This window comes from Leucoraja erinacea, chromosome 6 (genome assembly GCF_028641065.1).
Source record: "Leucoraja erinacea ecotype New England chromosome 6, Leri_hhj_1, whole genome shotgun sequence".
NCBI classification, from domain to species: Eukaryota; Metazoa; Chordata; class Chondrichthyes; order Rajiformes; family Rajidae; genus Leucoraja; species Leucoraja erinaceus.
Window position 1 is genome coordinate 48,176,912 of NC_073382.1, and position 13,527 is coordinate 48,190,438.

The window sequence follows — 13,527 nt, forward strand, 5'->3', positions numbered from 1 at the left end:
TGAGTAGAAATCCTTTCTTCACTAATCATTTTTGTGAAGTTAATCCTTGTAATCGGTGATTTTATCATTTAAATTAGTTTTGCCTGCCATTAGTTCCGGGCCGGGGACTGTCGGCTGTGCCTCTCTCCTTGTCCAGTGGCTGCAGGTTGGCCCCCTCGGTGCTGACGGAGGCAGAGTGCCAGTCATCGGCCGGGATGCACATGGGGTGTTGCGGTGGCTCAGCGGGTCAGGCAACATCTCTGGACCAGAAACGTCACACATTCCTTTTCTCCGGGGATGCTGCCTGTCCAGCTGAGTTGCTGCAGCGTTTGTGTGTGTCCCCATTGATGGCTGGTACTCGGCTTTCGCAGACTCCGGGGGGGGTTGGCTGGTGGTCCCTGGGTGGAGCGGGATGTGTGGCTGGCGGTTCCTGGCCCGTCGGGGAGCGTGTTCCTTGGCAGTTGGAGCGGGATTGGGTTGGAGTTGGCGCTTCTTCTCCACGCTGGCTGTGGGCCTGGGGCCGCTGGTGTCCCTTCGGTCCAGGGCTGTCGGTTGGCCAGGCGGAGATGAGCTGCAGTTGGCGTTTCTTCTCCGCCCGGCTGCGGCTGGTGTCCCTGGGTCGCCCTGGACGTCTCCAACCGTCCCATGGGCGGGGATGGGACACTCGGGAGGGGAGGGGGTGGGGGGGGTAGAGTGGTGGTTCAGCAATGCTTGCGGCACCGGGGACCCGGGTTCGATCCTAGCTGTGGATGAGGCACGGGTCTGTGTTCGCGCAGCAGCCGAGAATGTCTCTCCCCTGTCTCCCACTCGCATCTGCCCCCTCACTCTTGCTGTTACACCCCACTCTCCGGCTACCTGGCACCCCGTTCCTCAGATTAAATATTTTTACACATAAATTATGAATAAGAATTTATACACAGTTTATAGAGCCAATGCTTTGTTCACTTTGTCTTTATGGTGAATGACCTTTGACAAATCCATTTGACAAATCCATCCAAATCAATTTTTCGGAATGCCGAACACACTTATTGCAAACACTAATGCACATCTGTAACTTGTCGTTTCTAATTGTAAATTCCCAAGCAAAATGGAAATTGCAAAAGTTATACCTTTATATAAAACTGAGGATAGACACCACTTCACAAATTATAGGCCTGTTTCCTTACTTTCCAAACTCCAAGATACTGGAAAAAACTCTTTACAGAAAGACTAGACAAATTCATTTAGAAGCACAAATTGCTGACTGACAGGCAGTATGGATTCAGATCAAACAGATCAACATGCATGGTGCTAATCGAATTCAAGGAAAAAATTACTAATTGTATAGACTAAAACAAAGTATGCAGTGGGAGTATTTATAAATCTTTAAAAAGAAAAAAAGCTTTTGATACGATTGATCACAATATATTACTTGATAAATTGGAAAGGTACGGTATCAGGGGGGTGGTGTTGAATTGGTTGAGAAGCGATTTAAGTAACAGGCAACAGTTTGTGAAGATAGATGAGCATAAATCAACATATTACTTATGGAGTACCTCAGGGGTCAGTATTAGGACTGAAATTGTTAATTCTGTATATAAATGGTATATGTAGAGTATCAAAAATATTGAAATTTGTTTTATTTGCGGACAATACTAATATCTTTTCTTCTGGGGAGAATCTACAGCAGCTTTTGGAGGAGATAACATCAGAAATGAGAAAACCAAAAAGATGGTTTGACATAAACAAATTATCATTAAATTTGAACAAAACAAAGACTTGTTTGGAAATTGTAAAAGGGCTATAAGGATTGTTAATAATGTAGGATTTCATGAACATACCAACTCTGTTTTTAAAGTAAAATGCCTTGGGGGTTTATGAATCTAGTAGAATTTAACAGCACAAATAATGTACAAAGCAAGAAATAATTTACTACCAGGTAATATACAAAAACATTGTTCTTTAACAGGGAGGGTGGTTATAATTTGAGTGGAAAGTTTAATTTAAAGAAACTTTGTGTTCGTACAACTGTGAAGAATATGTGGAGTGAAATTGTGGAATGATTTGGATGTGGAACTCAAGCAAAGCATTGGTGATAATTTTCCAATGTTCTATAGATTCAGGATCAGTTCCTGTGGAGTGAAGGGTAGTTAATGTTATCCCACTTTTTAAGAAAGGCGGCAGAGGGAAAACTGGGAATTATATACCAGTTAGCCTGACATCGGGGTGGGGAAGGTGCTGGAGTGAATTATAAAAGATGAAATAGCGGCACATTTGGATAGCAGTAACAGGATCGGTCCGAGTCAGCATGGATTTACGAAATCATGCTTGAATAATCTTTTGGAATTTTTTGAGGGTGTAACTAGGAAAATGGACAAGGGAGAGCCAGTGGATGGTCTGTGCCTGGATATTCAGAAAACATTTGATAAGGTCCCACATAGGAGATTAGTGGGCAAAATTAGGGCACATGATATTGGGGGTAGAGTGCTGACATGGATAGAAAATTGGTTGGCAGACAGGAAACAAAGAGTAGGGATTAACGGGTCCCTTTCAGAATGGCAGGCAGTGACTAGTTGGGTACCACAAGGGTCGGTGCTGGGACCGCAGCTATTTACAATATATATCAATGATTTGGATGAAGGGATTCAAAGTAACATTAGCAAATTTGCAGATGACACAAAGCTGGGTGGCAGTGTGAACTGTGAGGAGGATGCTATGAGAATGTGGATAGTGGGCAGATGTATGGCAGATGCTAATGTGGATAAATGTGAGATTAACCACTTTGGTAGCAAAAACAGGAAAGCAGATTATTATCTAAATTGTGTTAAATTGGGAAAAGGGGAAGTACAATGGTATCTGAGGGTCCTTGTTCATCAGTCAATGAAAGTAAGCATGCAGGTACAGCAGGCTGTGAAGAAAGTGAATGGCATGTGGGCCTTCATAACAATAGGAGTTGAATATGGCCCTAGTGAGACCACACCTGGAGTATTATGTGCAGTTTTGGTCCCCTAATTTGAGGAAAGATATTCTTGTTATTGAGCGAGTGCCGCGTAGGTTTAATTCCAGGGATGGCGGGACTGTCATATGCTAAGAGAATGGAGCGACTGGTCTTGTATACTCTGGAGTTTAGAAGGATGAGAGGGAGTCTTATTGAAACGTATAAGATTATTAAGGGTTTGGACATGCTAGAGGCAGGAAACATGTTCCCGATGTTCGGGAAGTCAAGAACCAGGGGGCACGGTTTAAGAATAAGGGGTAAGCCATTTAGAACGGAGAGGAGGATACACTTTTTCACACAAAGTTGTGAGTCTGTGGAATTCTCTGCCTCGGAGGGCAGTGTAGACCCGTTCTCTGGATGCTTTCAAGAGAGAGCTAGATAGTGCTCTTAAAGATAGCGGAGTCAGGGGATATGGGGAGAAGGCATGAACGGGGTACTGATTGGGGATGATCAGCCATGATTACATTGAATGGCAGTGCTGGCTCGTAGGGCCGAATGGCCTAATCCTGCACCTATTGTCTATTGTCTATAAACTAAATTTGGAGGCCGAGTCTGTCCAGTAGAGTTAAAATAGCTTGAGTATGCTAGAACACCAAAAAAGTCACCAATTAAAAATGCAGATTTTTAGATGTTACCATTTAGTAAATCGTTAGAAGTGGGAGCCTTGCACAAAACAGATTACATTTCTGCAAGCCAACATCTGCATAGTAACAATGTAATACAACTCACTGCTGCCCTATTCACTGAAGTTAATGAAAGATGAACCGTACACAAAATATCTGCAAAACAAAGCCTTCTCCCAATACTCCCATGACACTGAAGGGGGACCTTGCCCCGTGAGTTGGAAGATGCCTTTCATCCACTGAGATCATAGGACAGTACAGCATAGGAACCATGTTTGTGCCGAACATGATACCAAGTTAAACTGATCTTATCTGCCTGTACATGATCTATACCCCTCTGTGTAGGATGGAACTGCAAATGCTGGTTTAAACCGAAGATAGACACAAAATGCTGGAGTAATTTACCAGGACAGGCAGCATCTCTGGAGGGAAGTAATGGGTGACATTTCGAGTCGAAGAAGTCTGAAGAAGGGTGTTGACCCAAAATATCACTCATTCTTTCTCTCCAGAGATACTGCCTGTCCTGCTGAGCTACCAGCATTTGATCTATATCCCTCTATTCCCTGCACTTCCATGTGCCTATCTAAGTCTCTTAAACACCATTATTGTATCTGCCACAGCCATCAGCTCTGGTAACACCCCATTACTCCCTGTTTAAGAAAAACCTGCCTCCACTCAGCTTTCACCCTGGTGAAAAAAGTTCTGGCTGTTTCACAACTCGAGAAATCAAAGCTTGTGTATTTCTACAGAATGTGTTTCTAACTATAAAATAAAATAATATGATTTTGTCACTGATTACTCTATTTTTCTCACTAGGCAGATTTTATTAAAGTAGCACATCCAGATCCCTTGTTTCGTGAAGCTGCAGAGATTGCATGTCTGACCGTTGGCACGATGGTGGAAAAGTATGTACTCAGAATTGACCGTTGAACAATCGTTTGTGCAACCTAAAGGCTCCCACTCTAATTACTGAAAATTAAAACTCTTTCCTTTCTTTCCCTCTAACTCCTTGAAGGCTACAACTAAAACTGGAGAATATTTCAGTTTTTTTTGCAATTGAGTGACAATTCACATGCATACAATATGGCAATAGGTGCAATTTCAGTAGAGTTGAACGAGAAGCCCACCAATGTCAGACATTGTAGAAATTGGCAGAGATGTAAATTTAAAAAGTCCTTTTACTAAAGTTTTAGGAGCCCGCTGTGCAATGTAGCTGTCACATATGTCTGCAAAATAAATAAATTACATTCATAGGTGACTTGTTAGCAATGAAGTACCTTTCTCAGTTTAAAAAATAGGGTGGCACAGCTGATAGAGCTGTTGCCACAGCGCCAGAGATCCAGGTTCAAACCTGACCACGGGTGGTTTTGTTTGTGGCGAGTTTGCATGTTCTCCCTTTGATGATATAGGTTTCCTGTGGGTGCTCCGTTTCACCACATTTCCTATTCTTGTAAAATTGCTCTTAATAGGTAGGGAGTGGATAAGAAAGTAGGATAACACAGCTAGTGATTGATGGTCGGCAGGGACTGGGAGGGCCAAAGGGCCTGTTCTCATGCTGTATCTTTCAATCAATCAAACAGGCCCTTCAACCCAGCTTGCCCATGCCGACCAAGGTGCCCCATATGCACTAGTCCCACCTGCCCACATTTGGCTCTTATCTCTTTAAACCCTGCCTATCCACTTCTCTGTCCAAATGTCCTCTAAACGTTGTTATAGTTTTTGCATTGGCTACTCTTCTGACAGCTCACTCCATACACCCACCACCTTCTGTGTGGCAAAGTATCCCCTTGGGTTCCTGTTGAATCTTTCCCCTCTCTCCTTAAACCTCTGGTTCTTGTTCCAAGGAATACAGTCTGCCCAACCTCTCCCTATGGCTCAGTCCCTGAAGTCCTGGCAACATCCTCGTAAATCATCTCTACACTACTTCCAGCTTAAAAACATGTGTCTGCATTTTGCTTCAGTTTCCAACATCTGCAGTCATTTGCATCTCCATGTAATGTTTTTCGTTTTCTTTGTGGGAGAGATTTAATGTAATATATATTTTCACTTTAAAATTTTTAATACATTGCCAATGTAATCAAACTTCACAAAGTGTGAATAAAATCTGCTTTCCCCTTCTCAGATTGAACACTAATATTGAACTTTGTCAGAGTTTGAGAAACTTAATGCATGACAAAGAAGCCATGAATTCACTGGATCCAGAAACAAGGTATTTTTAAAGATTTTTTTTTTTTTTTTTCAACAAGAGTTCACGCTGACCAGCGATTTGCCCATACACTAGTTCTATCCAACACACAAGGGACAATTTACAAAGGGCCAATTAACCGAAAGACTTTAACTGCACGTCTTTGGGATGTGGGAGGAAACCGAAACAGTCGGGAAAAACCCGCACGGTCACGGGGTGAATGTGCAACCTCTGTAGTTTAGAGTTTGACTGCACCCGTAGTTAGGATTCAAACCTGTGAGGCTGCAACTCTACCACTCCACCACTGTGCCACCTGTAATATTGTAGGCTTACTGGAAAATTGGCATGAACATCATGAACATTATTGTGGAAGGCATTGGTGCTCCAATTTCATTGGATTTTGTGCAAATTGGCATTCCTATAGTTCACATATTCAAGACAATCCTGACCCTGCTCAGTAGCCTGTCAAAAACAGCATTCTGGGCTATGAGAAAACGGCACGGTGGAGTCGCTGTCCATGATGCCAGAGATCTCTCCTTGGCTCTGTCCTCGGGTGCTGGCTGTGTGGAGTTTGTACGATCTCCCTGTGACTGTATAAACTTCCTTTGGGCGCTCCGGTTTCCTTCCACATCCCAAAGATGTGCAGATTTGTAAATTAATAAATTGCCCCTTGTCTACAGATGTGCAGTGGAATCACAGGAGGTGATGGGAATGTGGGACAATAACAAATGATTATTGCAGTGTCTGCACAATGCAGACCATTAATGGTTTTTGCATTTAATGTACTTAATGCAGAATTAATGGGTGGTTAATGTCTGCCACAGACTCGGTGGGCTGAAGGGCCTGTTTTCGTCCTGTACCTCAAAGACTCAATGTGCTTCCACTTGCTCCACTCCCCACCTCACCTCCTAAGAATCCATGTTTGCAACAGCATGCAAAGGTTTTTAAATATAGTTTTGGATTTAATGTGTACCTGCAGGGTTTTTAAACATTTAGAATGTTCTGTTTTGATTAAATGAAAGATAGGGTTCTGTTTAAAATTTAAAAAAAAGCTAATCACACTACTTCAAGGTTGTTTTTTCATGTTGCAGGAGAGTGGCAGAACTTTTCATGTTTGATTTTGAGATCAGTGGAATTCATCTGAATGAGAAAAAGGTAATGGTTTTAACTGATATCAGTGCTTCATTCCAAACACGACAGCAGCACTTGAAGCACAAGACAAATAATTTAAAAGCAATCGGTCTCTGATTTAAAGTTAACTGTAGGAGTCTATACCCCTGCTCCACCAGCAAGTTGATTGCTTGCTTAGTGAACTGTAGACACTGTTGATATGTGGAGAAATGCAACAGGCAGCATGTATACATGAACTTCCCACTAGCTGGGTGGGCACAGTGGTGCAGCAGTAGGGTTGCTCCCGAACGGCCCAAAAGACCTGGATTTCATCCTGACTACTGGTGCTGTCTATACAGAGTTTGTACATTCTCCGTTTTCTCCAGAGAAAAATACCTGACTCGCTTGTATTTCCCCTTAAAAGCACTGCACACATCAAAGACTGTAAAGTTACATATAAAGTTCTTTACACGTGGATAAAAGGATTTTTAGGATTGGGAACTGGTGGACTGGCAGTCATAAAATTCCAAATTTACACATGTAAAATCAATCCTTGTAGTCTGTAAATTGCCCAAACAAATTGTGCTTATTTTTATGTCTCTTGTATATGTTTCCAACACTTTTGTATCTTTTTTTCTTTATAGCGCAAAAAGGTGGTAAACCTTAATGTTCAGATATTGGACTTGAACAATAGTTTTCTGCTCGGTACTCATCTTCCCAACAAGATAGACATGAATGCAATCCCAGAACATATTCGTCATCATTTTGCAATGCATAAGGATTATATTCATGTCAATGGACTTCACGCAGATGCAACTGATGATTTGGTAGGTCAATCAGATTAGGCAGCTTTGACTGTGTATTCCTTTTTGTTGTGCTATTCTATATAGATTAAAGGTATCATAACTTTAAAACATTAGTTCTAACTATCAGATAATACCATCAGGAATGAGAAGTTTCTGCCCATTTCTTAAATTCTGACCTGGCAGCTGGCTTTCTGATACCTCGATCTGCCGTGATATATGGAGTGTATTGAATTGAATTGAATTGAATTGAATTGAATTTCCTTTATTGTCATTCAGACCTTACGGTCTGAACGAAATTTCGTGCCTGCAGTCATACATACAATGATACAATAATGAACAACAATAAACACAAATTAACATCCACCACAGTGAGTCCTCCAAACACCTCCTCACTGTGGTGGAGGCAAAAATCTTAGGGCTGCAGTCTCTTCCCTCTTCTCCCTCTGCGCTGAGGCAATTCCCCACCGGGCGATGGTATAAACAGTCCCGCAGCTCACCGAACCCCGCGAACGGGCCGGTTCAAACACTGCGGCCCGGGGTGGTCGAAGCCGCCGCACCTCCAGTCCAGCACACGCAGCCGCCGGCCCGCGGCTGAACCCAGGACTCTGGACACCGCCGCCAGAACGTCGTCCCAGCCACCGGAGCACCGTCCCAGCCCCCGGACCGGATCGCCCTCACGTGAGTACCGTTCCACCCTCGGGCTGGGCCACTCCAGCGGGAGTGCCGTTCCTCCCTCGGGCTGGGCCACTCCAGCGGGAGTGCCGTTCCTCCCTCGGGCTGGGCCACTCCAGCGGGAGTGCCGTTCCTCCCTCGGGCTGGGCCACTCCAGCGGGAGTGCCGTTCCTCCCTCGGGCTGGGCCACTCCAGCGGGAGTGCCGTTCCACCCTCGGGCTGGGCCACTCCGACGGGAGTGCCGTTCCTCCCTCGGGCTGGGCCACTCCGACGGGAGTGCCGTTCCTCCCTCGGGCTGGGCCACTCCAGCCCCTCACCATGCCGCTCTCACGGGAGCACCGTTCCATCCCGGGCTGGGCCGGGAGCGAGCCCAGGACGAGTCCTGTCAGCTGCCTCCAGAGTCCCGAGGTCGCCGGCTCCGCTAGGCCTCAGCATAGACGGAGGCAAAGAAGGGGGATACGACAAAAAGGTCGTATTCCCCCGAAGGGAGTGACAGCAGCCCCCGTTTCACCCCCCACCCCCCTCCCCACATAAACACAGCCTAAAAACCAAAAACATAACTAGACAAAAACGAAAAAAAACAATACAAAAAAGTAAAAACCAACGGACTGCAGGCGAGCCGCTGCTGCCAGGGCAGCGCTGCCACTTCCGGAGTATTGTACAACATTTTGCCAGTAGACCACTTCCATTTGATAGGATGGGTGTAAAGAAGGCGTATGGTACCCTTGCCTTCATTGCTAGGGACATTGAATATACGTCAGGAAGCCATGATGCAGCTTTATTGGACTTTGGTTAGGCCACATTTGGAGTATTGCATGCAGTTCTGGTTGTCCCATTATAGTAAAGATGTGGAAGCTTTGGAGAGGATGCAGAGGGGGTTTACCAGAATGCTGCCTGAAATAGAGGGTTCCAGCTACAGAGAGAACTTGGATAGGCGGATTGGTTTCTCTGCACCTTGGAGGTTGAGGAGAGACTTGATAGAAGTACATAAAATTATGAGCGGCATTGATAGGGCTGACAGTCAGATCGTTTTTTCCAGGGTGGAAATGTCTAACACGAGAGGGCTTAGCTATAAGGTGAGAGGGGGAAAGTTTAATGGAGACTAGACCAAGTGGGACCCGTTGGGCCCTGTTCCCCCAACGCAACCCTTTTCCACCACCTGCCTGTTTCCTCAACGCAATATTCCACCACTCACAGCTATAAGGTGAGAGGGGGAAAGTTTAATGGAGACGAGACCAAGTGGGACCCGTTGGGCCCTGTTCCCCCAACGCAACCCTTTTCCACCACCTGCCTGTTTCCTCAACGCAATATTCCACCACTCACCCGTAGCCCCTAACTGCGCAGGCGCGGCTCATTTCCCCTCATCACCCAACACTCACCCTCTTCTTCACCCTTCCTCTTCTCTCCCCTCTCCTCTTCCCCTCCCCCACTCCCTCCCTCTCATTACAACAATGTAACACATCTCTCATTGCACTGGGTGGAACACTGCTGATGGGCAGTTTATGTAAATGAGATCCCATTGTGACGTCAGCTGCTAACAGCCAGTGCAGATAGAAGAAAATGCTCCCAAAGTGGGATTTTGTAAAGTTAAAATTGTGAATAACTTGTAAAATATAACATAAATCTGAAGGAAACTTGATACACCACACACAGACAATTGTGAGTAAGGTGGTCCAAAAATTGTAGCGCTATCATCTTACCATTTTGGCGTAACTCAGGGCATGATGGACACGTACACAAGCATCCACATAGACAAGATGAGACTTTTAGTTATATACTAGACTAAGGGACCCGTTGTGTCGCAGCTTCACACGGGAGGGCTAGTCCCCCAATGCAATATTTCACCTCTCCACCAATTCCAATATTGCTGGCCAATGGTCGGGGTGGGGTGTGGTCTTTCTGGAGCGCTAGCATGGTGTTGTGGGCAGAAGGGACTGGTTTACAGAGGGCTATTATGGACAATGTGGGCCGAATGGATTCTTGGGCTGGTAGCCCAGTCACTGAGAATACTCACACGGCTCAGCGCGGGCTCTCCACTTTGGGGCTTCTGCAGTCAGCGGCACTTCCGCAATCAGCGTGACCTCTGCACTTAACGGAAATTACACAATCAGCGCGACCCCTCCCCTCTCAACTCGCCCAATGGATCGATCCATCTGGCTTGTAATTACGCTGCTTGGTAGCCCCAAGACATCTGCTCCTATTCCTTCTTGTTGCTCCCTAGAGTGGCTTTACCATCTGTAGACTTGTTGGGGATCCTAGGTCAGTCCCATGTTGTATAAGAAGATGTTGTGACAACATGGGCAGTAGTGCATGGGACCAGGGCAGTGTGCTGTGGATGCTTTGGCTGCAGAACTGAGAAGGGATTTATTCTACTGTCAAGATAAGGCCGTCCATTCCAGGACATCTGAAATGTCATCCTTTTTTAGGAAGTGCTGCTCCCACCTGCCACTTCTTATGATCCCCCACCTCGCATAATCTTTAGATAGACAAAAAAGCTGGAGAAACTCAGCGAGCGAGGCAGCATCTATGGAGCGAATGAAAAGGTGACGTTTCGGGTCGAGACCCTTCTTCAACTCTTCGTCTATTTCACATAATCTTTAGATCACCTTATCTTCATACATCCTCACTCAATATAGACTCTTTCACTGTATATTAATAATAAACCACTAGCAATGGCAACAGATGCTCAGTCCCTGAAAGTAGTAAATTGTTCATGATATTGGCCAAAGTCATGTCATACGTTATGGGAGCAGAATTAGGCCATTCAGTCTGTCAAGTCTACTCTGCCATTCAATCATGGCTGATCTATCTTTCCCTCTCATTCACATTCTCCCGTCTTCTCCCCATAACCCCTTACACCCATACTGATCAAGAATCTATCAATCCCTGCCTTAAAAACACCCACTGACTTGGTCTCCACAGCCTTCTGATGCAATGAATTCCACAAATTCACCACACTGACAAAAGAAAAATTCTCATCATCGCCTTTCTAAAGATGTGTCATTTTATTCTGAGGCTGTGCCCTCTGGGCCGAGACACTCCCACTCGTATTTAATGTTGACAAGTATTTGAGAGAGCATTACACCACAGCCAGAGAACCTTGAAGCCCACCTACTGTCCAGGAAGAGGGGCTATTTGTGGCTAACGAGCAACTAAAAAACAAAAGTGAAGAACTGCTAGCACTGGAATGAATCTTGAACCCTTACTCTGAGGCTTGGGGAGAAAAGCAGTAGCAGAATTAATCAGCATGTAATTGACCAAGTCTTGCTCATTTTATTTTTGCCTTCAAATGACAGTTAAATTCGGTCGCATAATATATTGACATTAATTATCATTTTCAGAATTTAGATTAGGAAGCGGGGCATGACACCATACTATACTTACACTGGTAACTTGCATGTTGATTTGAAAACATTGGCACTTGTCCCATAATCTCCCTTTCACTGAATATTTGAAAAGACCCATGTGGTCACAGGGAGAATGTACAAACTCGACAGACTGCACCCGTAGTCAGGATTGAACCTGGGTCTCTGCCGCTGTGCCACTGTGCTGCAGGTTTGACAAAAAGTCATTCGGATCAGCAATTAGATCACCAGACCTCCACTTAACTGGCAATAATTTTTCTCTTTCCCCTCGCACTTGGCAGTATTATTTGACTGCCACCAACCTAACAACCCCAAATTTGGATCAAGAATTATCCCCATGGGCCATCTCTCGCCCTCTGCACCTAGAAGCAACCAGGAACTTCAGAATGTGCAAAGGAAAAGCTTTAGTCCAGGGCTCCATTGAATTTCCAAATAATGAACCCGAGAGGAAAGCAGTCATTGTTGCAGCATTGTCTAAATAATTTAACATGATTCTACAGCAGTGGAGGTGATTTGGTTTATTTGTGGGTCTGGCATTGATGAAAGGTTGTTCACCCAAGTCGTATATTCTGTGAAACTTTGTTGCTCCAGGTGAATTATTTCTTGTCTTAATGTCTAATATGTTTCTACGTGTGATCTCTCTAGGTGCGAGAAGCTGCCTACAAAATCTTCCTCTACCCTAACCCTGACATGCTCAGCTGTCTGGACCAACTTTTAGCCTGTAGGAACGAGTTGGCCCAGTTAGTTGGTTATGACAGCTTTGCGCACAGATCGTTAAAGGGTACAATGGCCAAGGACCCAGGTAATGCACTCAGTGGTTAAGGAGTTTTCATTTGTACTATCCTGCTTATTACTAGCTACAATCTCATTACTTTTTCAGAAACGGTGATGTACTTTCTCACAAGATTATCGGAAAAGCTGTCTGAAAGGTAAGCTTTATTGGCGAACTAGTTCAGTTTTTCTGATTCGGTCTGAAGAAGGGTCCCAACCTGAAATGTGCTGCCTGACCTGGTGAGCTGCTCCAGCACTTTGTGTCTTTCTTTGCAAACCGGTACCTGCTGTTCCTTGTTTCTCTCTTAAATTTTTGCCTTTTTCAATTTTTACAGCTGCGGCTTTATTAGTCAAGTCAAGTTTATTTGTCACATACACATACGAGATGTGCAGTGAAATGAAAGTGGCAATGCTCGCGGAACAACAAAACAACCAAACAAATTATAAACACAATCATAACACACATATTATTTTACATAATAAATAATAGAAGGAAAAACGTTCTGTACAGTTAGTCCCTGGTGAGAAAGGCGTTTACAGTCCGAATTGCCTCTGGGAAGAAACTCCTTCTCAACCTCTCCGTTCTCACTGCATGGCAACGGAGACGTTTGCCTGACCGTAGCGGCTGGAACAGTCCGTTGCAGGGGTGGAAGAGGTCTCTCATGATTTTGTTTGCTCTGGAGTTGCACCTCCTGTTGTATAGCTCCTGCAGGGGGGTGAGTGAAGTTCCCATAGTGCGTTCGGCCGAACGCACTACTCTCTGCAGAGCCTTCTTGTCCTTGGCAGAGCAATTCCCGAACCAGATGGTAATGTTCCCGGACAAGATGCTTTCCACCGCCGCTGCGTAGAAGCACTGGAGGATCCTCGGAGACACTCTGAATTTCCTCAATTGCCTGAGGTGGTAAAGGCGCTGCCTTGCCTTACTAACGAGTGCTGAGGCGTGTGATGCCCATGTCATATCCTCAGAGATGTGGACTCCCAGATATTTAAAACAGTTCACCCTATCCACAGGATCCCCATTTATACTCAATTGAGTGTA

At 44.9% G+C, this 13,527-nt stretch overlaps 1 protein-coding gene across 2 annotated transcripts in view; it reads left to right on the plus strand.

Moving 5' to 3' along the window:
- Positions 1-13,527, plus strand: part of LOC129698087 (mitochondrial intermediate peptidase-like) — a 77,995-nt gene that overhangs the window by 2,313 nt on the left and 62,155 nt on the right. Inside the window, exons 3-8 of one of the 2 annotated variants that reach the window (XM_055636952.1) lie at positions 4,396-4,484; positions 5,702-5,788; positions 6,856-6,919; positions 7,519-7,701; positions 12,363-12,519; positions 12,598-12,646. In XM_055636952.1, the coding sequence (XP_055492927.1) occupies positions 4,396-4,484; positions 5,702-5,788; positions 6,856-6,919; positions 7,519-7,701; positions 12,363-12,519; positions 12,598-12,646 (629 nt within the window). The remainder of the gene's footprint in view (positions 1-4,395; positions 4,485-5,701; positions 5,789-6,855; positions 6,920-7,518; positions 7,702-12,362; positions 12,520-12,597; positions 12,647-13,527) is intronic. The other variant, XM_055636953.1, reaches the window with a different exon arrangement.